General features: G+C 41.9%; 2 protein-coding genes across 9 annotated transcripts in view; one reads left to right on the forward strand and one right to left on the reverse strand.

Annotated features, from left to right (window-relative positions):
- The window catches only part of faima (Fas apoptotic inhibitory molecule a), a 30,271-nt gene extending 25,230 nt beyond the window's left edge, over nt 1-5,041 (reverse strand). Inside the window, exons 1-2 of one of the 2 annotated variants that reach the window (XM_048535273.2) lie at nt 4,785-5,035; nt 4,525-4,679 (exon numbers count right to left, since the gene is read on the reverse strand). The gene's annotated coding sequence lies outside the window, so the exon portion shown is untranslated. Of the gene's footprint in view, nt 1-4,524; nt 4,680-4,784 lie in introns of both variants that reach the window. The other variant, XM_048535274.2, reaches the window with a different exon arrangement.
- cep70 (centrosomal protein 70) overlaps nt 4,892-24,069 on the forward strand; it is a 44,734-nt gene continuing 25,556 nt past the window's right edge. For 4 of the 7 annotated variants that reach the window (XM_059647383.1, XM_059647387.1, XM_059647389.1 and 1 more), the window contains exons 1-5: nt 5,403-5,528; nt 17,135-17,270; nt 18,172-18,197; nt 19,443-19,542; nt 20,779-20,902. In XM_059647383.1, the coding sequence (XP_059503366.1) occupies nt 17,240-17,270; nt 18,172-18,197; nt 19,443-19,542; nt 20,779-20,902 (281 nt within the window). In that variant the 5' untranslated portion in view covers nt 5,403-5,528; nt 17,135-17,239. Of the gene's footprint in view, nt 5,237-5,402; nt 5,529-17,134; nt 17,271-18,171; nt 18,198-19,442; nt 19,543-20,778; nt 20,903-24,069 lie in introns of those variants that run through there. The other 3 variants (XM_059647384.1, XM_059647385.1, XM_059647386.1) reach the window with 3 other exon arrangements.

A 24,069-nucleotide genomic window follows, 5' to 3' on the forward strand; every position in this document is an offset into this window, starting at 1 on the left:
TAATGGCGAGTTGAGATTCATGCTAGTGAGTAGAGAGAACCTATTTGTATGAATTATCACACATTATGCACCGAAATTACTTCATTTTGCCACATTAACATGCAGTTTCCAAGTCACACAGGAAAGGAAGAAAGGAACTAGACATCAAGAATTCCCGACATGAAAGTCAAATGGTTACCTGGTGACTCCTCCGAACATCCATCTTGGAGACTGCTACCAACATTCAGGGAACATTCCATGGGCAGTGTCTACATGCACCTCATGTCCACAGACCTTGGCTTCTGACATGTGCCAGTCTCACTACATCATCATGGCATCTCTCATCCTCACAGCGGAGTTCTGGCATTTAATTCTATACTTAGAAGTGCACTGGCATCTCTCATTGCAACGCTGCAGCAAGACACTGCGTGCACGGCCGGGCATCCAGTCTAATTCTGAATTAGACGAGAGTGGATTTCAGGGATCCTCATATGCTGTTTTAGCACTCACTTATTTTAAGCCCAATTGAATACTCAAAGTCTCTACTTCGCCTCACCTTGTCTTTCCTTCTGTGTTTTCCCTCAGACTAATAGGCTCCTGTATTTCTGTTTTGCCTTGCCTTTCAGTGCTGATACAAAGTCAAGCAGCTTGTCATCAGTCACGAGTCAAGGAGTGGAAATGTTGGTGATGGCACCATGCTATGTCAATGTCACATCTACACCATGTACTCATCATACGTGTGCTAAATGCACTGCATGAGCATTATGGGCAAGTCAATGGCCTAGTGGCATTATCACTACACCAGTAAACTAGAGACCTAGGTAAAATCTAGGGACTCAGGTTTGAATCTCACCACAGCGGATGGTGAAATTTGAATTCAATCCAATTTCTGGACCACAAAACCAATGGTATAAAAACCTGTAGGATTGACAAATATCTAGACAAGGAAAATAGCCTCTGTGTGAGTCTAGACCCATAGCAATATGGATGACTTTTAACTGCCTTCCTAAATGGCATATCAAGCCATTCAGTTGCATCAATAACAACTTCAGTTGTATAAATTGCTAGAAAGCCAAGCTAGTTGGACCACCTAGAATTTAGTACCTGAAATTACAATGGTAAATGCAGCCCTGTTGACTCTGCAATATCCTACTTACTAACACCAGGAGGTTTGTGCCAAAATCAGGAGAGGGTTTCACAGACCAATGAAACAAAAGCCTGACAAAGACATTCACAAGGAATCACACCTTACACATATTTCAGAGAACATTAGCACCCCTGGGTATAGACTGGCAAGACAGATGCATAGTGTAGTGTGATGGTAACACAATCAGCACAAAACATCCTGCTGATTACCAACTATGATCTCCCCCTGCCTCCTTCCAAGCAGATGAATCAGTACACTTTTGTGTACAACACCACTTGCAGAAAGTAATGAGGATGGTTATGGCGAAGAATGTTCTGTGGGTTTGGGACTTCAATGTCTACCAAGAATTGCTCAGCAGTATTACTACTGATGAAACTGACAAAGTCCTCAAGAACACGGCTGGATCTGCTGCAGGTGGTGAGGGAATCAAGAGGGAAAAACACCGCTAACCTCACCCTCATCAAGCTGACTGTGGCAAATACATCTGTTTATGACAGTATCGGTATGAGCGACCACGGTATGGTGGTCTTCTGTGAAGACGAAGTTCCATTTCAAATTGAATAAACCTTGCACTGTTCTGTGTAACACAATCACCACGTGAAATGGGATAGATCAGATAGATCTAGCACGTCAAGACTGGGTATTCATGAGGTGCTGTCGGGCATTCGAACTAACAGAATTGTATTCCAATCTATGGCCATAAGACCAGGAGTCTGAGAGCAGAAATAGGTTATTCAGCCATTTAATTTTGCTGCATCATTCAATGAAATCATGGCTCATCTTGTAATCCTTAACTCCATCACCTAAACTTTTCACCATAATCCAGGAATGCCTTATTAATGAAAAATCTATCCATCTCAGCCTTGAACATACTTGATGACCCAGTTCTACAGTCCTCTGCAGTAAAGAATCCTGCAGATTCATAGAGTCAAACAGCATGGAAACAAACCCAGCAGTCCAATTAGGCAATGCCAATCATATTCCAAAACTAAATTAGTCCTAGTGCCTGCATTTGGCCCACATCCATCCAAAACTTTCCAATTCATATACTGATCTCATCTCAAAGTCCCTACAGTGTGGAAACAGGTCCTTTGGCCTAACAAGTCCACACCAACCCTCAGAGCATCCGACCCAGACCTATCCTTATAACCCACCTAATCTACACATCTCTGAACACGACGGGCAATTTAGCACAGCCAATCCACCTAGCTTGCACGTCTTTTGACTGTGGGAGGAAACCAGAGCACCCGGGGGAAACCCACTCAGACACTGCTAGAATGTGCAAACTCGACACAGACAGTCACCCGAGGGTGGAAGTGAACCTAGGTCCCTGGTGCTGTGAGGCAGCAGTGCTAACAACTGAGCCATCATGCCAACCTGTAAAGAGGGTTGTGGTGGGGTCTGGAAGGTTGGTTGAGGACTTATCCAAATGTTTTTTAAACACTGTAACTGTACCTGCATTCACCATTTCCTTTAACAGTTCATTCCACACACAAACCACTGTGTGTAAAAAAAAATTGCCCCTCGCCATTCTAAAACTTTCCCCTCACACCTTAAAAATATGCCCCCTAGTTTTGAATTCACCCACCTTAGTGAAAAGACCTTTGCTATACACATTTTCTTTGAGTCTAATGATTTTATAAACCTCTACAAGGTCACCCCTCAACCTCCTATGCTCTTGTGAAAGAAGTCCCAGCATATTTCTATAACTGAAACCCCCTCATTCCAAGCAATATCTTGCTAAATATTTTCCGAACCCTCTCCAATTTGATAAAATCCTTCCTAACCAGAACTTTAAGGATAGACTGTTAACCTGCTTTTGTTTGTGATAATAGTCCTACACAATCTACTAACACTCAACTAAATCGTTCTTTAAAAAAAAACAGCTTGGCTATCAATGCTGCTGGTTTGATTTCATGGTGAGGTTTTTCTACCATCTGATACATATGAAATCTTGACCATGTAAATTATCTATGTTTCAATGCCTGTGTTTTCTGTATTCCTATATGCCCTGTCATAGGAACTCCATGTGCATTTTTTTCTTATGATATCTGGGCAGATATTTGATGAACAACCATTCAGACTTTGTCATCAAAACTTTGCTTGTAGTACATAAACAGTCTAGAACTCCGGCAGCCTCAATGTTAGCTTTCTGTGTTAACTCACTTCACTCTGGATTTGCTCTGCAAGCCTCTAATAATGAAAAAATGCCAAACACTTCTTTTGAATTATCTTAAGAACATTCTTAAGTACAGTTTCAGCTACCTTGGCATCTGCTGTGGTATTACTGTGGTCCAGCGATAGATTTTCTGTGGCTATTGCTCTGGTTGCTAATCAGTAAAGCAAAGGAACAACACCTACTCCTGCATCTCTGGTCATATAATAAGCCACTTGCTTTGGAAGAAGTATTCGTTCACAATTAAAGAAATTTTAGTTTAAAATAAACACTAAATCATGGGACACTTTTGAGTGAAAGGTGGGAGGTCTGGAGGAGACTTGGGGAAATTTTTATTTTGCGCGGAGGGCAGAGGATCTGGAGTGCGCTGCCTAGAAGGCTGGCTGAGGTGATTAAACTCCCATTCTTAAAAAAAAACTTAGATGAACACTTGAAGTGACATTGGTGGTTAAAATTGTTTCTAAGATAGTAGGGACTGCAGATGCTGGAGAATTCTGAAGAAGGGTCTAGGCCTGAAACGTCAGCCTTCCTGCTCCTCTGATGCTGCTTGGCCAGCTGTGTTCATCCAGCTCTACACCTTGTTATCTCTGATATTGGTAGTTATTTACTTCATTTGCTTTACTCGTTAAGATGCCGTCCTAAACACTGATTACAATCATGAGTATATTTTATTCTAGCCTATGAAACGGTTGGTAAATACTGACTGAATATATTTGCTTTAAACGCCTTCAACTAGTTGGACCACCTGGAATTTAGTAAGTTCAGCGATAAACAATGACTTGTTACTTCATTAAAATGTCAGGAGACAGCCATGTGTGATCTGCTCTAAAAAAAATACTAAATAGAAACCAGAAGAACTGCCGATGCTGTATGTCAGGAACAAAAACAAAGTGGTTGGAAAAGCTTAGCAGGTCTAGCAACATCTGTGAAGGAAATAAAAAAACAGAATTAGCGTTTCGGGTCCGGTGACCCTTCCTCAGAACAGAATCTACTTTTTTGATGAAGGGTCTAGGCCCGAAACGTCAGCTCTTGTGCTCCTAATGTGCTGGTTGACCTGCTGTGCTCATCCAGCTCCACACTTTTGTTATCTACATTAATCCCAGTTTACAGCACTAATGACTTCGATAAGGGACTTAAAAATTAACTCTAAAATAGGAAGGTAAAGTTTAATCTTAGACTGAGCAGGAATCACAATGTTTCTAAAGGAAAATTTAAAGGCCACCTGTTATTTATTAGCTCTGAGCTCCTCCGCGTCTGGCCAACACCGACCGTAACTATGGCAACTCGCAGCCACAACCTTCCTCGCGACAGCGGCCGTGTTCTTCACATAGATATCCAAGGAAAACCCCGGATCGCTGCCTGATTTGCATCTGACACCTTCAGCAGTAAACACAGCCGTCAGGATAGTCGTGCACACAAAATACACATTTTCCCCTAACTCCCTCCACTGCTGCGCAGACCAGATCTCGCGAAAACACTCACCTCTCTCCCGCTCCAACGGGAAGAATCCCCGTTCGCGTTCCCTAATCCGATTGGCTAATCCGATTGGTTCATTGCATGTGATTTCATTGGCTAACTCCCACCGATCCGATTTGTTTATTCATCCTCTGATGAAGGGTCCAGGCCCGAAACGTCAGCTTTTGCGCTCCTGGGATGCTGCTTGGCCTGCTGTGTTCATCCAGCTTCACACTTTATTATCTTAGATTCTCCAGCATCTGCAGTTCCCATTATCTCCGATTTGTTTATTTCCTGCTTTCTGATTGGTTTTTTCTCTGTATGTAACCTGAGTGGCTAATTTGTACTTGAGGGTGCGGTTACCTTGCGCGTCGACGTTCAGGGGGTTGGCTCTGCCCATGGGAGCGTATCATCTTGAGGGAAAGGGAGAAGCTGATAAAGGCGATTGAAATTATTGACGATGATAAAGAAGCTAAGCAGTAAGTATGTGTGTTTTGGAAACGGTTTGAATTTGTTTGTGGTAATATTGGAAAAGTTGTAGTAAACCTTTTTTTGAAAAAAAAAACGATGTTGATAATATGGAATAACTGTAATTTGCTCCCCCCCCCCGTATCGCTTTGTGGTGGGGTCTCCCCTCCCGCCGAATGTCCGGCTGTTGAACAGCTCGGCCTGTGGAGGGTGGGTTAACGGCGGTTGCGTATTAGAAAGAAGAGACCGGAGGGAGGCGTTCATTCATTTTTGAAACTGTAGATACAGTAAGGTGGAGAATTGGTATGTATTAAGCGACGATATTGGCCGAAATATTATTCTGCTAGTGGTTTGAAGTAGTAATTGAGGTACAGTCATTGATTCAATATTTCGATATTCACACAGCTTTCACTCAGGTTGTTTGATCCAGCTGAACGTTGCCAGCATTTTCTGTTACTATTTCTGAGTATGTACACTCTTACTTGCTCTCCGTTGATAACTGCAACGAACCGTTTCTCCTACTTATCATTTACAGATTTTTCAGTCTGCAGATCCGACAACTCATGTCATCTCTGCTTTGTGGCTGTGGCCTGTCTGTGAATAAGATATGCATATATTTGCTATTTTAAAAATGACATGTACTTCATAGAATATGAAAAAGTGTTTGATCATGTTTATCGCCCAAAAAAAGGTAATAGACATGTTGCTGAAATATGATCAGAGATAATGGGAACTGCAGATGCTGGAGAATCCGAGATAACAAAGTGTGGAGCTGGATGAACACAGCAGGCCAAGCAGTATCTCAGGAGCACAAAAGCTGTCGTTTTGGGCCTAGACCCTTCATCAGAGCGGGTCTGATGAAGGGTCTAGGTCTGAAATGTCAGCTTTTGTGATCCTGAAATGCTGCTTGGCCTGCTGTGTTCATCCCGCTACACGCTTTGTTATCTTGCTGAAATGTGATATTGATAATGAAGATAAGAATCCAAAGTCTGGAGAGGTTCTAAGTAGTGAACACTGGCCTACAAAGAAGCAATGAAATGCATTTTGAGTAAAAGGAAAAGTGTTGTAAACCACATTATTGTTCAATTTATTTACAGAACAAGTGTTTAGGATTAATCAGAAGCAATAACTAATCTTGTGTGCTGATGAGCACATTGCTGCTTGCAGAACTGGATGTGGGCTAACAAAATATCAAGTAAAATCTATAAATTCAGAATATTCATTGTGTGTATACCAAAAAGGCAATAGAATGATTGTTTAAAAATGAGTACATTGAAAGAAACCAGAATGAAATGAATGTTGTTACCTGAAATAATTACTTAAATTGGCTACTTAGGACAAACGAAGACAGAAGATGACAGATGCAGTGCAGAGGTTAGAAAAATGATTGAGATAGTTAGAAATGCTTGTTGTGAAGATGGAGACTGTGATGACCAGAAAACTGAAGTTTGTAACAAGGCAAAAACTGAAGATATCACATTTTGTGTTGCTTTGTATCTGAACAGGAGTTCACGTACAATAGGAATCTGTGCTTAAAAAAGGGGAAGAGCATCCAACAGAGGCTCGTTGTTCTCTTATATGTCCCTGACTTTTTTAAAACAAAGTGTGGAGCTGGATGAACACTGCAGGTCAAGCAGCATCTCAGGAGCACAAAAGCTGACGTTTCGGGCCTAGACCCTTCATCAGACCCCCTCTGATGAAGGGTCTAGGCCCAAAACGACAGCTTTTGTGCTCCTGAGATGCTGCTTGGCCTGCTGTGTTCATCCAGCTCCACACTTTGTTACCTTGGATTCTCCAGCATCTGCAGTTCCCATTATCTCAGGGACATGTAAGAGACCAACTTTCCCTTCCTACTGGTAGCATATTAAAGGAAAGTGAGCTCTTGTGGGAGTGGCCGCTTTGGAGAAGGGCTGTGAGCTTGAGTTCAACGTGTGGGCTTTTGTAATGAGGGCAAGTAACATTAAGATGCAGCAAGGTCAAGTCTTTCCTTTTTCCTTTTTAATCTAGTAATTTCCAGAGGGGTAGTAATGGAAGTTGGAGTGGTATGCACCCCCTGAGAGATCTGGGAGAGGTCATGTATCCCTGACAACTGTGTCCACCTTGCAGCTCCTCTTGAACTTTGTGGATGGGTTGGAGCAGTAGTTGGACTCATTGCGAAGTATACTGGAGGCAGAAAGTTTTATAGCTATAAGTTTTGGGATATGGCCAAAACAAAGGTTCAGTCACTGATGTGTTTGCCAGGAGGGGCAGGCAGGAATTGTACGAATCCACTGTAGCTATTCATCTGTCAAAGAAGTATATTAGTTTGGATATTAGTGGGTTGTGGGGAGGGAAGATATGGGCTCTTTCAGGATAGCAACTGCAGCAGTTAGGACAGTGGCACCATGATTGACTCTGTTGTACAACAGGGAGGATCGAAGTTTAGGTGAGTGGTTGTAATAGGAGACTCTGTAGTCTCGTTCACAGATGTTTCTCTGGCCATGAGCAAGGCTTCTGGATGATATGTTGCCTCTCTGGTGCAAGGTTTGAGAATGGCTCTAAGTGGGCACATAACATTCTGAAACGGAAGGGTGAGCAGTCAGAGATCATGGTCCATATTGGTACCAACGGCAGAAGCAGGAAGAGAGATGAGGTCCTGCAAAGAAAGTTTAAGGAATAAGATAGAAAAACGAAGAGCAGGACTTCTAGCATTGTAATCTCTGGACTACACCCTGTACCATTTGCTAGTGAGGCCAGAAGTTTTGAAAGATAATGTGGTTGAATGCGTGGCTGAGGAGCTGGTGTAGGAAGGAGGGCATCAGTGTTCTGCATCGTTGGGATCTCTTTCAGCGCAGGAGAGATGGATACAAGAAGGACCTGTTGCCCCTAAACTAGAGGGGTACCAATATTCTTGCGGGGAAGTTCGCAAGTGCCACTCGTGAGGGTTTAAGCTAGTGCTGCAAGGAATTGGGAATCAGTGCAGTGTAAGTCACTTGAATAGGAAGAGCAGGCCTGACAAGGTTATTGAACTAGATCAGAGTGGCAGCCTGAAGTGTACTTATTTCAAGGAGCATAATAGTTAAGGCAGATGAACTTGGAGAACTGGATTAGTAAAAGGAACTACAATGTTGAAACTTGTTTGAGTGAAGTTCGGTACTGGCAGTTCAACATTACAGGATTTAGACGTTTCATGCATGTTAAAGAGTGATACAAAGGACTGGGGGAGTTGCATTACTGATTATGGCTGCACGAACAGGACTTTTGGAGGTCTTATCCAGTGAGGCAATATGGGTAGAACTCAGGAAGAAGAAAGGTGCAATCATTATGATGGGGTATGCTACATGCCTTCGAGTAGCAAGTGGGTGACAGAGGAACAGATATGTAGTCAGATCATGGAAAGATGTAAAAACAGGATTGTTGTTGTGGGTGATTTTTTTTATTTTTAACTTCTCCAATATTGACCAGACTCCCTTAGTACCAGGGGTTTAGATGGGGCAGAATTTGTTAGGTGCATCCTGGAGAGCTTATTAAAACAATATGTAGATAGTCCAACTAAGGAAGGGGCCGTATTAGAGCTGGCCAGGTGATCCAAGTTTTAGAGGGGGAGCATTTTGGGAACAGTGATCATATGCTTTTGGGGGTGTGCTCTAGGTGGGATGCTGTAAGGGTCAGTGTGGACTTGTTGGGCTGAAGGGCCTGTTTCCACACTGTACGGATTCCATGATCTGTGATAATTCTGTTAAACTTTAAGATAGTTATGGAAAAGGATAAATGTGCTAAATTGGAGGAAGGCTAATTGCAACATTATTAGGGAGGAATTTGAGAAATTAGATTGGGGGTGGATGTTTGAGAGTGAATCCACATTTGATATATGGGAGTCTTTTAAATACTAATTATGTGGGTTCAGGACTAGTATGTTCCTGGTGGCAGGGGGTTGGGGGGGAGCGGAATGAAATATAAGGATGGCAAGATGTTGATGCCCTTTTTTTTTAAGGGATGCAACTTCATCTCCACAGTGGTCGAAAATGCCCTCAACCATGTCTCTTGCATTTCCCGCAACTCATCCCTCACACTCCCTCCCTGCAACAACAGCCAAAACAGAATCCCCCTCGTCCTCACGTACCACCCCACCAACCTCCGGATCCAACACACCATCCTCTGGCACTTCCGCCATCTGCAATCTGATCCCACTACCAAAGACATTTTTCCCTCCCCACCCTTATCTGCCTTTCAAAGGGACCACTCTCTCAGTGACATCCTTGTCCCCTCCACAGTCTCCCCCAGCCCCACCACACCCGGCACTTCTCCCTGCAACTGCAGGAAGTGCTACATTTGCCCCTACGCCACATCGCTCACCCACGTCCCAGGCCCCAGAAAAACCACCTCCATCAAGCAGATGTTCACCTGCACATCTGCTAATGTGGTATACTGTATCTGCTGTTCCTCTACATCTGGGAAACCAAGCGGAGGCTCGGAGACCACTTTGTGGAATACCTAAGCTCGATTAGCAACAAATGACTGCACCTCCCAGTTGCGAACCATTTCAACTACCCCTCCCACTCCTTCGACATCTCCATCCTGGGCCTCCTCCAGTGCCACAACGATGCCACCTGAAGGTTGCAGGAACAGCAGCTCATATTTCGCTTGGGAACCCTGCAGCCAAATGGTATCAATGTGGACTTCACAAGCTTCAAAATCTTTCCTGCCCTGACTGCCTCCCAAAACCAGCCCAGCTCGTCCCCGCCTCCCTAACCTGTCTGTCGTTCCTCCCACCTATCCATTCCTACCTACCAGCCTCATCCTGCCTCCTTGACCTGTCTGTCCTCCCTGGACTGACCTATCCTCACCCTAACTCTTCATCTCTACTGGCTCCATCCCCGCCTCTTTGACCTGTCTGTCTCCTCTCCACCTATCTGCTCCTTTATCCATCTTCCATCTGCCTCCCGCCGTCTCTCTATTTATTTCAGAATCCCCTTCCCCTCCCCCATTTCTGAAGAAGTGCCCAGACCCAAAACATCAGCTTTCCTGATCCTCTGATGCTGCTTGGCCAGCTGTGTTCATCCAGCTGTACACCTTGTTATCTCAGATTCTCAAGCATCAGCAGTTCCCACTATCCCTTATTAGGGATAGTCAGCATGGCTTTTTGCAGGGAGGTCTTGACTCAAAGATGGTTTGAGGGTAGGGCAATGACTGTTGACTATATGGATTTACTAAAGAATATCAGCGAGGTCGCACATGGTAGGCCTGTCCAGAAGGTTGTTACATTGGATCCATGATAAGTTGGTAAATTGGATACAAAATTGGTATGGTCTTCGAAGATAGGTTAGTTGCGAAGCAGTGATTTTCAGACTGGAGGTCTGTGACCAGTGGTGTTCCAAAAGGATCAGTGCTGGTAATATATAAATGACTTGGATAAAAATTTAGGCGGTCTTCCTGGTAATTTTGCAGACAACATAAAATTTTGGAGTTGAGGATGGTGTGGAAGGTTGTAAGAGAATATAGTAGGATATTGGTTGGAAAGTTGGGTGGAGAAACAGTCGATGGAATTTAATCTGGCTAAGTGAGATATTTTGCATTTTGGGAGGTAAAGTGCAAGGGGAAGGTATGTGCTAAATGTTAGGATCCATAAGAGCATTGCTGTACAGAAGGACTTTAGGATGTATGTCCATAGCTCCCTGAAAGTGGCAACACAAGTGGATAAGATTGTAAAGTACGTGTATCATGTGCTTGTCTTCATTGATCAGGGTACAGAGTAATAATTTGGCAAGTCATGTTGCAGCTTTATTAACTACTTTTGGGGTGTTCTACGCTGTTCTGTTTGGCACACTGTATGAAGGATGTGGGGGCTTTAGAGAGGATGCAAAAGAGGTTTACCAGGATGTTACCTAGATTAGAGTGCATTAGCTAGAAGGAGAGGTTGGACAAACTTGGATTGTTTCTGCTTGAGTGTTGGAAGCTGAGGGACTACCTGATTGAAGTTTGAGAGGTGTGGATAGTGTGGACAGTCAGTCTTTTTATTTCTCCAAAGTAGAAATGTTAAATACTAGGGTACATAGGTTTAAGGTGAGAGGGGAAAAGTTTAATGGAAATGTGAGGCAATTTTTTTTTACACAGAATCTGGAATATACAGGAATGGGCACTTTGGCCCACTTTGTTATGCCAATCATGGCACCACATTAAACTAATCCCTTCTGCCAGCCTTTGGCCCATATCCCTCCATTCGTTCCAGAAATTCCCTCGTTTATCCTTAAGTGGTCTTACCTGCTCCCTAGTTATCTCCTTAGTTTTTTAATAAATGAATTGAATGCCTTGGGATTCTCTTTAACCCTACTTGCCAAAGTCATTTCATGGCCTCTTCTAGCTGCCCTAATTCCCTGCTTTCTTTATATTCCTCATGGGCCCTGTCTGAGTTTAGCTTCCAAAACCTTATGAATACTTCTTTTTATTCCTTTTGACTAAATTCATAACTCCCTTGTTGTCCAAGGGTCCCTTACCTTGCCATCCTTATCCTTATTCCTTACTGGAGCAGGCCAGCCCTGAACTCTCATTAGCAGATCTTTAAGCCATCCCCGCATGTCAAATGTGCACTTGTCTGATAACAGTTCCTCGCAATTAACACTCCCTAACTCCTGCCTAATACTGATGTAATTTGCCCTCCTCCAATTTGGTAACTTGCCACAAAGTCCTGGCTTATTCATTGCTGCCTTAAAACTTAAGGAGTCCAAAATGCCCTCCCAATGAAAGTTCAGTCACCTGGCTGTCCTCAAGTTGGATTATCCCCATAGTGTTTCAAGAAACCCCCTTGGATGCACTAACAGTCATTGAGATATACAGCGTGGAAACAGACCATTTGATCTAATTTGCCCAGACCGACCAACTATCCTAATTAAATCTAGTCCCATTTGACCCATATCCCCCTCAACCCTTCCTATTTGTATATCCATGTAGATGCTTTTTAAATGTTTTAATTGCACCAGCATCTTCCACTTCCTCTGGCAGTTCATGTCACACATGCACTACTCTCTATGAAAAGTAAGTCCCTTTTAAGTCCTGCCCTCCTCATCTTAAACCTGTACCCTCTAGTTTTCAACTTCCCCACCTAGGGAAAATACCTTGTCTATTTACCCTATCCATGCCCCTCATGTTTTTATAAACCTCAATAAGGCCATCCTTCAGCCTTCAATGCTCTAGGGAAAATAGTCCCAGTCTATTCAAACTCTCCTGATAGCTCAGGTCTCTTTTTGTTCAGCATCACTCCCCAGGACCTCACCATTAAATGTTTAGGCTGTGATTTGCCTTTCCAAAATACAGTACCTCAGATTTTTCTAAATTAAACTCTGTCTGCCATTCCTTGGCCCATCTGATCAAGATCTCATTTTATTCTGAGGTAAGCTTCTTCACTGTCCACTACACATCAAATTTTAGTGTTCTCTGCAAACTTATTAAACAGACAAATTCAGTCTCATCTAAGCCTCTTGCTCTAAGATAGGCTTGGTCAATATTGGAGAAATTAAAGTCACTTACTACGACAACTCTGGTAAATATTGCATCTCCATTATCTGCTTACATATTAATGCCTCAATGTCTTGGTGGATGCTGGGGGGCCATTTTGTATAATTCAATCAGTGATTGCACCTATCTAATTTTTGAGGTCTACACATGTTGCCTCAGTGGATGAGCCCTCCAGTGTGTCTTCTCTGGGTGCAGATGTAATATTCTGCCTGATTAGTAATGCAACTCCTTCACCTTTTCTTACCTTTCTCTCTAACTCGTCGAAAACACCGAAACCCTGGAACATTGAGCGATCTTGTTCATCTCTTAACCAAGTCTGTGTATATGCCACAACATCATTGTCCCATGTACTGATCCATGCTCTACTTGTTAATACTGCTTGCATTGAAATAAACACACTTCAACCTATTAGTACTGTCATGATCATTTACCTGTCTCTGCCAGTTCTTTCTCTCTGAATTACAGGTCCTGACATCTAACTTCCTCTTAAGTTCTCTACTTGTTGATCTTGTGTTCTGGTTCTCACCCCTCTGCCACTCTAGTTTAAACCCTCCCAAGCAGCACCAGCAAACCTCACTGTGAGGATATTGGTTCATCTCCAGTTTAGGTGCAACCCGTCCTACTTGTACAAGTTATCCCTGCGCCAGAAGAGGCCCCAATGATCCAAGAACCTGAAACCTTGCCCCCTGTACCACGCCCTCAGCCATGCATTCATCTTTCCTATCTTTCTATTCCTAGCCTCACTAGCATGTGGAATTGGTAGTAATCCCAGAGATTACTACCCTTGAGATCATGCTTTTCAGCTTCTTTCCTAATACCCTGTACTCATTCTGCGTGTTTTGAGTCTGAGATGACCTATTTGCTCCATCACCAAGTCTGCCTAATTCAGTTTTTAGTATTGACAAACCCTTGCCTTTGTCTTGGTTCCATCTCCTGCTAAAATCCATATGGATACCTTTGCCACGTTTACACTATTTCACTGTTCTGCTGTCTGTCTATCTTTCATTCTCCTTTAACTTGAATTCAGCCAAACCTCTGCCTGTCTTGTTACTCAGACCAATCCCATTCTTTTGTTAACTGTCCTACATTGCCTCCTGATGTGGCAAACACCCTCTGAAAATTTTGATTTGTTTTGAATCTGAGCATGGTACTACAATTTTTGAACTCTAATCTAGCCCTTACACAATCTCTGTACATGTTTGATTTAATCTTGCGCACATCCTGATCTCAATTGCTTTGCTATACCTTCAGCTGCTGATACACAGCTATTTTTTGTATACTGACTTATCAGATGAGGGTATTACTAGGTTGGTCAGTATTATTGACAGTCCCTCTGTCACTGCTGCAGACAATAGAATTGGTCTTTCTGGGAGTCAACCAAATGTCAATTCCTTGTTCTAGAAAGGGAGTAGGGATAATCCTAGAAATTACAGACTGGTCAGTCTTACTTCTGTGGTTGGCAAATTATTGGAGAGGATTGTGAGAGAGAGTATTTACGCATATTTGGAAAAGCACAATTTGATTAGAAGTAGTCAGCATGGCTTTGTGAGGGGCAGGTCATGCCTCACAAGTCTTATTGAATTCTTTGAGGATGTGACAAAACACATTGAAGAAAGAGCAGTGGATGTGGCGTATATGGATTTTAGCAAGGTGTTTGATAAGGTCCCAAGTGGTAGGATCATTCAGAAAGTAAGGAGGTATGGGATCGAGGGAAATTTGGCTGTCTGTATACAAAACTGGCTGTCCAATAGAAGACAGAGGGTGGCAGTAGATGGAAAGTATTCAACCAGGAGCTCGGTGACCAGTGGTGTTCTGCAGGGATCTGTTCTGGGACCTCTGCTGTTTGTAATCTTTATAAATGACTTGGGTGAGGCAATGGAGGGTGGGTTAGTCCGTTTGACAATGACACGCAAGTTAGTGGAGTTGTGTACGGCATGGAGGGCAGTTCTAAGTTACAATGGGACATTGACAGGATGCAGAGCTGGGCAAAGAAGTGGTAGAATCCAGAAACCTATGAAGTGATTCATTTTGGAAGGTCGAATTTGAATGCAGATTACAGGGTTAATGGCAGGATTCTCCGAAATGTAGAGGAACAGCGGGATCTTGGGGTCCATATCCATAGATCCCAAGTTGATAGGGTTGTACAGAAGGCATATGGTGTGTTGGCTTTCATTGGCAGGGGAATTGAGTTCAAGAACCGTGAGGTTATGCTGCAGCTTTATAAAATTCTGGTCAGAATATTGTGTTCAGTTCTGATCGCCTCATTATAGGAAAGATGTGGAAGCTTTAGAGAGGGTGCAGGGGAGATTTACCAGGATGCTGCCTGGACTGGAAGGCAGGTCTTATGAGGAGCTAGGGCTTTTCTTCATTGGAGCGAAGAAGAATGAGAGGTGATTTGATAGAGGTGTACAAGATGATGAGTGGCATGGATAGAGTGAATAGTCAGAGACTTTTCCCAGGGTGGAAATGACTATTATGAAGCGGCATAATTTTAAGGTGATTGGAGGAAGGGATAGGGGAAATGTCAGAGGTAGGTTCCTCACACAGAGAGTGGTGGGTGTGTGGAAGGCGCTGCCAGCAATGGTAGTGGAGTCAGGTAATTTAGAGACTTTTAAGTGACTCTTGGAAATGCACATAGTGGATAGTAAAATGTAGGGTGTGCAGGGTAGATTGATCTTAGTAGGATAATACATTGGCACAACATCGTGGACTGAAGGGCCTGTACTGTGCTGTTCTGTGTATAACACAAGGAAAGCAACAGGCCCAGATGGAGTCCCTGGATAAGCTCTTAGACTTTGTATGGACCAGCTGGCGGAGCTATTCACTGGTATCTTCAACCTCTCCTTCCAACAAGCCGAAGTCCCCACCTCTTTCAAGACGGCCAACATCATGCTAGTATCGAAGAAAGCACATGCAGTGTCCCTTAATAACTGCCATGCATTGGCTCTGACCTCCAAAATCATTGAGAGGCTGGTCATAGCCCACATCAACTCTAATCTTCCAGCCTACCTAGATCCCCTACAATTTGCCTACAGATATAGCAGGTCCATCAGAAACGTAATTTCCCTGGCCCTGCACTCATCCCTGGAACATCTGGACAACAAGGACATCGTTGACTCCTGCTTATCAACTACAGCTCCACCTTCAACATCATTATCCCTTCCAGACTAATCTCAAAAGTCCAAGGCATTGGTCTCTGCTCTGCCCTCTGTAACTAGATCCTCTGCTTTCTCACCCACAGACTGCAATCAGTGAAGATAAACAGCTGCACCACCCCACAATAACACTCAACACTAGAGCCACCCCAAACCAAAGCATGCATCTTCAGCCCCCTACTGTACTCCCTGTTCGCACATGAATGTGTTGCCATCTACAGCATTGCTGTCAACAACACCGTTGTAATATAGATACCTAACGAGTCAGAATACAAAAAGGAGTTAGACGGCTTGGTGACGTGCAATGAGAACAACCACTCTCAACATCAGCAAAACTGAAGAACTGATCAGTCTTTTCAGAAAGAAAGGAGGACAACATTCCCCATTGACATCAATGGAGCTGAAGTTGACGGAATGGAAAGCGTCATGTTCCTAGGGGTGACAATAAACAACAACCTGTTCTGGACTTCACATGTAGGTGCAATGGTCAAGAAGGCACAACAATGCCTCTTTCTTCTCAGGAGGCTCAGGAAATTTGGCATGCCCATAAGGACTTTGACATAAGCTTTAAACAATGCCTATTGCCTTTTGCTGTCTCACTGTAACCCTTGATTTTCCCCTTTTTATAATCAAGAGCCGATCTAATTCTGTCTTAAATATAATCAATAATTTGGTATCCACAGCCCGCTTTGACAAGAATTCCACAGGTTAACCATCCTCTGGCCTAGAACACTATGCTGAGGGACTTGTGCAGAAATGTCTTATTCTGATGCTGAGACGACTGACCTTTAACAATCAGAACCGTCTTCCCTTTGTGCGAGGCATGACTCCAACGAGTGGAGAATTATTCGTCTTCCCATTTTCTACAGATCTTTACCACATTTTTTCAAATGCAGCTATGGTGTCAAGGGTAAACACTCTCCCTTTAATATCTGGAATTCAACTCTTTTTGTTTATATTTGAATTAAGGCTGAATGAGGTTGGGAACTGTAGCTCCGATGGAACCCGAACTGAGTATCAGTGAGCAGGCTATGGTCTCTTGAAATCTCTTCCTAAGCCCCTCTACTTCTGCTGCCTCCTTTTTAGAGTTCCTTACATCACCCTATACATAATGGTTCAATGTCAAAATTTGTATGATAACTGTTGCGAAGCACAATAGAAAAATTTCAATATTCACAATGCTATGTACATACAATATATTGTTGCTACTTTGATCACAAAAAGTGATATTATGCTATTTTCACTTTTTTTCTTCTTATCCAGAACTGGACAACAAAAAGACTTTGCTGTTTGTTTGCCTGTCCAACATCTGTTTTGTTGGCTGATGAAAGAACAAAACTCGTACGTTGTAAAGGCACTAGTGATGCAATGAGCTCCACCTATGGACACTTAAGTTGGGGTACAATTTTGTCTATTGATTTATTTTTCAGCAGTTAACAACAGTGTGAGGCATTCTGTAATGAACCTGTTCAGAGATACTATTACACTTGGAACAGGTGGAAATTGAATGCAGGCCCCCCAGGCCAACCAGTTAGGGACACCAATATTGCACCATTGCAAGCTTGAGCATTGTACTTTTCCCCAAAATTGAATATTTTATTAATGGTACAAGTTGGGAAGTGGTAGCCTGCAGATGCATAATAGTATACATTTTGACATAAAAAAAACTGTATGATTTAAAAACCAACACTATAGATCATCCAGACAAATGTAACCTTTAGTCCAAGTATTCATCATCCAGACATAGAAAGCAGAAGCTCTTTTGAAATTGGTCACCAAAGGGACCTGTCAACATGCTAAGTTCTGGCCCTTTGGAAAAGCACTTTGCTTGGCCTGAACAGAGTGAAAAGCAAAGGGCCAAACCCCTTTTCTGATGAAGTGTCTAGGTCCGAAACGTCAGCTTTTGTGCTCCTAAGATGCTAGTTGGCCTGCTGTGTTCATCCAGCAACCCCCCCCCCCCCCCCCCACCACTTTGTTATCTTGGATTCTCCAGCATCTGCAGTTCCCATTATCTCTGATCTCAGTGTGTCAACAGGTCTGTCTGAGCCCACCAGGGGGTTGAAACAAATTTCTCGTTTTAGGTCTGTTTGCATGAAAGGAAGATCTTTTTTTAAATCCAAAGGACTCGATAGACTATATTGGACCCAAATACCAAAAATATCTATAGACCAGTTCAGCTGATAGATTCCTGATCTATATTGTAAATGATCTCGGCTAAAATTAATTGCAAGTTTACATTTTTAAGGAAGATGATAAGATTGAGTTCCACTCTGTACATGACATTTTGTTTCTTATTACAGGGGCGGATAAAGATAACTTGCAACAGGTAAATGCTTTTTAAAGAGATTTAGAATTGTCTTTGCTATGGATGGTAAAGAATACCTTTATTTCAACATGTGATAGTGTAACATTATGCTATTTGTAAATAATGCCGAAAACAATTGATGAAGACTTGACTGATAAAGGTTAATGTTGGAATTTTTGGGGAAAAGTAATTTAATTTTGTTGGTTAGTGAGCTTACTGGGCTTTTGGGTATATGCAACAAAATTTTGGCTGATGTAAAATTTACACTGTCGTAAATTTTATTCTCCTGTTGTGCTGAATAAATGCTAAGATGCAGCAAATGCAATCAATCCAAAGACTGCTCACTTCCACGTCCTGTAAAATCACCGGACTTTGCTTTGGTTCTGCTTATACATGCTTTTCTTACCTCCAGTCTTGGCTTTTTCAAAAGTCATATGATTGGCCTACAACCTTGCACCCTTCCTAAACTTGAGTCCATATTCCAACACCTATTCACTCAAGCTTGCTGGAGATTAAGCAAGCTACTTGGTTCCTGGTCCAGCAATGTCTGGGTGTTTAAAATTAGTCTTGATATATTGCATTGTTGTCTTACTGTGGCTGTCTAATTCTCCAACTCTGAGATGCCAAGCGCCTTCAACTCTAGTGTCTTGTGTATCTCTGATTTTATTAGCTCACTTGCCACATGTTGTCATCTGCCCAGGCCTTAAACTCCAGAATTCAAGTGAACATAAGAAATAGAGGGAAGAGTTGGCCATTCAATCGTTCAAGCCTGCCCCAGCCATTCGATAGATCATGCCTCCCCTTTCAGGCTTCAACTCCTCAATACTTAAAAATGTATGAACTCCTGTAAAGTTTGTTGTGCTCCCCTGCAACCCTGTATAAGGTCAACATTTGTTCCCTTTCCTAAATTGAGAAGGTGGTGATATGACTTTTTGAGCCTCTTCAGTCCCTTTTGTGAAGATGCACTCTTTCTGCTGTTTCTGAAGGGCTAAATATTTTTTTTTGTTTTGCCTTGAATTGTGCCCTGGGATCTTTTTACATCCTGAGAAGGCCAGTTTAATATCTCTTCTGAAATACAGCACAATATTTGTAACATTTAAAGTATGTGTTTTATTTGCTGCTCTGCAGACAGACTTTGATTAAAGCTACAAGTGTACTATTTCAGTATCACACTTAAAATAAAAAGCAATCCAGCATAGTTATTCAATTTTCTGCCTGCTTGGAAAACTTTTTATTTACAAAATGTTCTTTCTCTTCCCTCTGTAGTATGAACGATCTGAATGGGACAGGTTAAACAAGCTCCTTCGGCAACATGGCTTCAAAGCAGTCCAGCTTGCAGATCCACAAACGACTAAAAACTGGAGAGGTGAACAAGTGGCTGAGCTAGTGTACTGATATCTTTGATGTCAAATTCGTGTTTCAGTTAGAGATTCTGTCTTAACAAGTGGAACATGATAATCTTTTGTTGGAGACACCCCGTAACAACTGTCCCCTATTTCAATCAAGTTGTTATCATTACTTGTAACTGCTGTTTCATGTGTTGTGTTATCTGTGGGAAAACTGGTGTGTTGTTTCTCCAGTGTGTGAGTTTGGTTAAAATTTACAAAGACCTTGGTCTGTCTGTACATTACAAACCACCTCTCAATTTCAGACAGCAGGCTGCACTCCAGTTTTTTTTTTGTTCAAGGTTTATTCCCATAACCTTCTACTCTTCTGAAAGTATCCACAAGGGACTGGTACCATTTGTCCATAGATAGAAGTTTACATGAGTGCCAGGCTGTTTACATACTAGTAGAACTGAACAGTGCATGGCTGGGCTGAACATCCTCTGGAATCCAAATAGTTACTTTGGGGCCATGGGACACATGGGACAGTTCATGTGTCAGCATGAAGAGTCAAAGCAGTGGACCTGCTTATGGCTGACTATTGATGGAGATACTTTGACTTGTGGTTTTTTTTTCAAATTGCTGCTGGCCAGGGCTATAGGCTGTAAATGATTACCATGATGTGACATTTAATTTGACATTCCCTGTGATTAAAAATTCAATACTCAAACTATTTTTTTTCTGGTGGGTAATTTTTTTTAAAATCAAGAATGTTTAATTTTCTGATTAAAATGATGTTGCTTGGGAGTGAAATTGGGGAAGCACTTTCCACGGTGACACGGTTGCCTGGAACTTAGTCCAGGTGGAAGATGACAGAAACATTGCTGTTTTGACAAGTGCAAAGGCAATGCAATGAAAGAGCTACTGAAGCCTTCTCTTGAGACAAAAGTGTTGTTGTCACCCTTCTGTTTCAAGCACTTTGGAAGAATTACACTGCTCCATTTTACATAATAGCAAGCAATGTGGAGATCTGGTGAGCTTTAACTGTCATTTTGGAACAATACAGTAATGATATAACTTTAATTATTGTAAGATAAAGATTTATTATAGCGATCAATTTGTTACGGTACCTGAGATTGCGAACCTTTAGCCACCTCCAGTGTTCTCGTGTTTTACATTTCCAAATGTCTAATTATTGTGAGTAGCCATTGTTCTCTTGACTTATTACTTTTTGTTGGCAAGCATGCTCACTAGATTTTTTTTTGAAAATTTGGTAGGTATGGTTCTTCTGGATAAACAGTCAATTGTGGAAATAAACAAGATGGTGAGCACTTTAATGAAAGATGCAGAACGACGACAAACTTTGATCTGTGATCTTATTCAGTCCAATAGGGAATTGAGGTAAAGCTATTTATTGACAGTTTCACCGAACCAAAAAAAGTTAAAATCCAATTTTTTTATTTTTTGCTGCATTCACAAATATAAATAATGTCACCTGCTCTAATTTGTATGTAATGTTACAGTACTGTATAAATGTAATGTTTGTTGGTCTGTGGTAGATGTGTCATTAAATCATGATTGCCACCTGGGCCGAGAAATGGAAAGTAACATTTGTGCCACACAAATGCCAGGCAATGACCATCTTCATGAAAAGACAATCTGACTACAGCCCCTTGACATTCTATAGAGGAGTGTTACCATCACTGAATCCCCACTTTCAATATCCTGGGAGTTGCCTTTGACCAGAAACTCACCTGGGCAGGTCATATAAATATAGCGGTTACAAATACAAGTTAAAGGCAAGGAATACTGTAGAGAGTAACTTACCTCCTGACTCCCCATAGCCAGTCCACTATCTACAAGGTGCAAGTCAGGAGTATGATGGAACACTCCCAACTTGGTTGGATAGGTACAGCTCTGACAACACTTAAGAAGCTTGATAACATCAGGTCAAAGCAGCCTGCATCCACAAACATCTACTCCCTCCACCAACAATCCCAGTAGCAGCAATATGTATTATCTACAAGATGCACTGCAAAAATTCACCAAAGATCCTTAGCACCTTCCAAACAACGAACTTTACCATCTGGATGGACAAGGGCAGCAGATGCCCAGGAACACCACTGCAAGTTCCCCGACAAGCTGTTCACCATCCTCACTTGGAAATTTATTGCCTTTTCATCATGCTGGGTTAAAATCCTGGAATTCTCTCCCTGAAGACATTACGGATCACCCTAAACCATCTGGACTGCAGCAGTTCAAGAAGGCAGCTCATCACCATATTCTCGAGCAACAAAAACAAAGTTACTGGAAAAGCTCAGTGGGTCTGGCAGCATCTGTGGAGGAGAAAACAGAGTTAACGTTTTGGATCTGGTGACTCTTCCTCAGAACAACCCCCAACCCTTCTGTGACCCCCCCCTCCAAAAAAAAATACTTTTCAGTTTGACCGAATGTCGCATTTTAGCTTGTTAAACAATAACTTATAGCCTTCTTAACAACAGAGTATAATGTCTCAAGCTGTTTTGTAGGAGCCTAAACAAATAAGATTTAACACAAAACCATATTAATCACACCATTTGTAAAGAACAGCACCAGATTGGACAAAGGTGAGTTTTAAGTAGCATTGTGAAGGAGGACATTGGAATGGAGATGTCTAGGGAGGAAATTCCTTAAGGCCATGACAAATGAAAAAAGGGAGTCAGAGTTGTGGATTGTCTAGTTCATGCTTGCTTTGATATTAATGGATAAACATAATTTTGTGAAAATGTGGCATTTTGAAATACTACATCAGTTTTAACTGGTAAATGTTTAGTAGGTACACTTTTTTTTTGAAACTTTGGGTGAGGATTAGAATGAGAATTACTACAATTGACAGCCATTTTTGTATGAGACCTTTTGGAGCTGCTCGATTACAAGTTGTAGAGTGCTAAGAACGCTGTTGAACCTAAACTACTGCTGCTTTTCCAGTTTAATACCTAATTATTAGAGCATATGTATTATAGACATAAACTTGTTCCTTTTTTTTAGTCTAGTAAAAAGAAGTTTAAATATACTTAGATCTTACGAGAAGGAACAAGCCCTTTATTTTTTCGGTAGTAGTCGGTTGACTGCTACACTTCTAACCAACTTATTGACTGATTAATATTGTAACTGAGTCTGGTTTCCAATTACTCTTTTTAGAGTTCTAAGCAATGCTATGTACTTGCAAATTTTCAAAGGAATAGTAAAAATTAAACTTCACTAATCTCATTTTAATAAGAAGAGGACCCCAATTCGGAGCTCGGACAGATTTTAATGTATAATTTACACTAAGGATCATCAACAGCTCCAGCAGATTGTGAGAAAGTGGAAACCCAAAGCCAGGACATTCAACTCCTTTTAAAAACTAGTTGGATGCTTTGAGGGTGCTAGCATTGCTTTCTTATAAGGTCATCAATGGGCTTATTTTCTCACTTCTGTACATAGTCTCAAAATGGTATGAGTTCTTTTTAGAATACTATGTTTCTTTTCCACTGGGTGTAGATTCAGCCTGATAGAGATAATGTAGCATGAGTTGGATAGAGGAAAAGTATTTGTTTTGCTTTGTAGAATGCAGTGATTACTATCAGAACTTTTGGATTTCTAAACAATAAAATATAGTCCTTGGTTATTATTCAGAAGGTTTTAGCAAAATGTTGTAACGCACTTCAGCCTGTCATATGATAACGGATTAAATTCGCCTGTTACATGGAGAAAAGATTTTCATTTATACTAGAGATAGTAGGAACTGCTGATGCTGGAGAATCTGAGGTAACAAGGTATAGAGCTGGATGAATACAGCATAGTAATCACTGCACTCTACACAGCAAAGCAGATACTTCTCGTCTATCCCACTCATGCTATATTATCTCTATCAGGCTGAATCTACACCCAGTGAAAAAGAAACATAGTATTCTAAAAAGAACTCAAATCCTTTATACAGTGATAATGGGAACTGCAGATGCTGTAGAATCCAAGATAAAGTGTGGAGCTGGATGAACACAGCAGGCCAAGCAGCATCTTAGGAGCACAAAAGCTGACATTTCGGGCCTAGACCCTTCATCAGAGAGCTCTAGGCCTGAAACGTCACCTTTTGTGCTCCTGAGATGCTGCTTGGCCTGCTGTGTTCATCCCGCTCCACATTTTGTATCTCAAATCCTTTTTATACAATGTGTTTTGAGCAACTGGCTTTTCAAACTCTCTGCCACAACCTGCTTTACAACAATGAAGTACTTTTTGAGTGTAGTCATTGCAGGAAACGCAGCACTTGCTTTGTGAAAAGCTGTGTTAGCAACAAAAATTAGACAAGCTGCTGTAGTGATTCTGGTGGAGGGATAACTAATAGAAGATCAGGACAAAATTGCTTGCACTTGAATATATTGCAATGGATTCCTTTTAATGTGCTCATGTAAGCAGGTAAAGGCTTTAGTTAAACTTCTCATGGTCCCTGGTGGTATTTAACTGTGCAGCAGACCTTTGTCACTGCATGGAAGTGTCAGCCTAGCTTCTTTGTGGGAGGGGGCACAATTCAAGGCAAAACAAAAATCAAC

The sequence above is a fragment of the Stegostoma tigrinum genome, chromosome 7 (genome assembly GCF_030684315.1).
Source record: "Stegostoma tigrinum isolate sSteTig4 chromosome 7, sSteTig4.hap1, whole genome shotgun sequence".
Classification (NCBI taxonomy): Eukaryota; Metazoa; Chordata; class Chondrichthyes; order Orectolobiformes; family Stegostomatidae; genus Stegostoma; species Stegostoma tigrinum.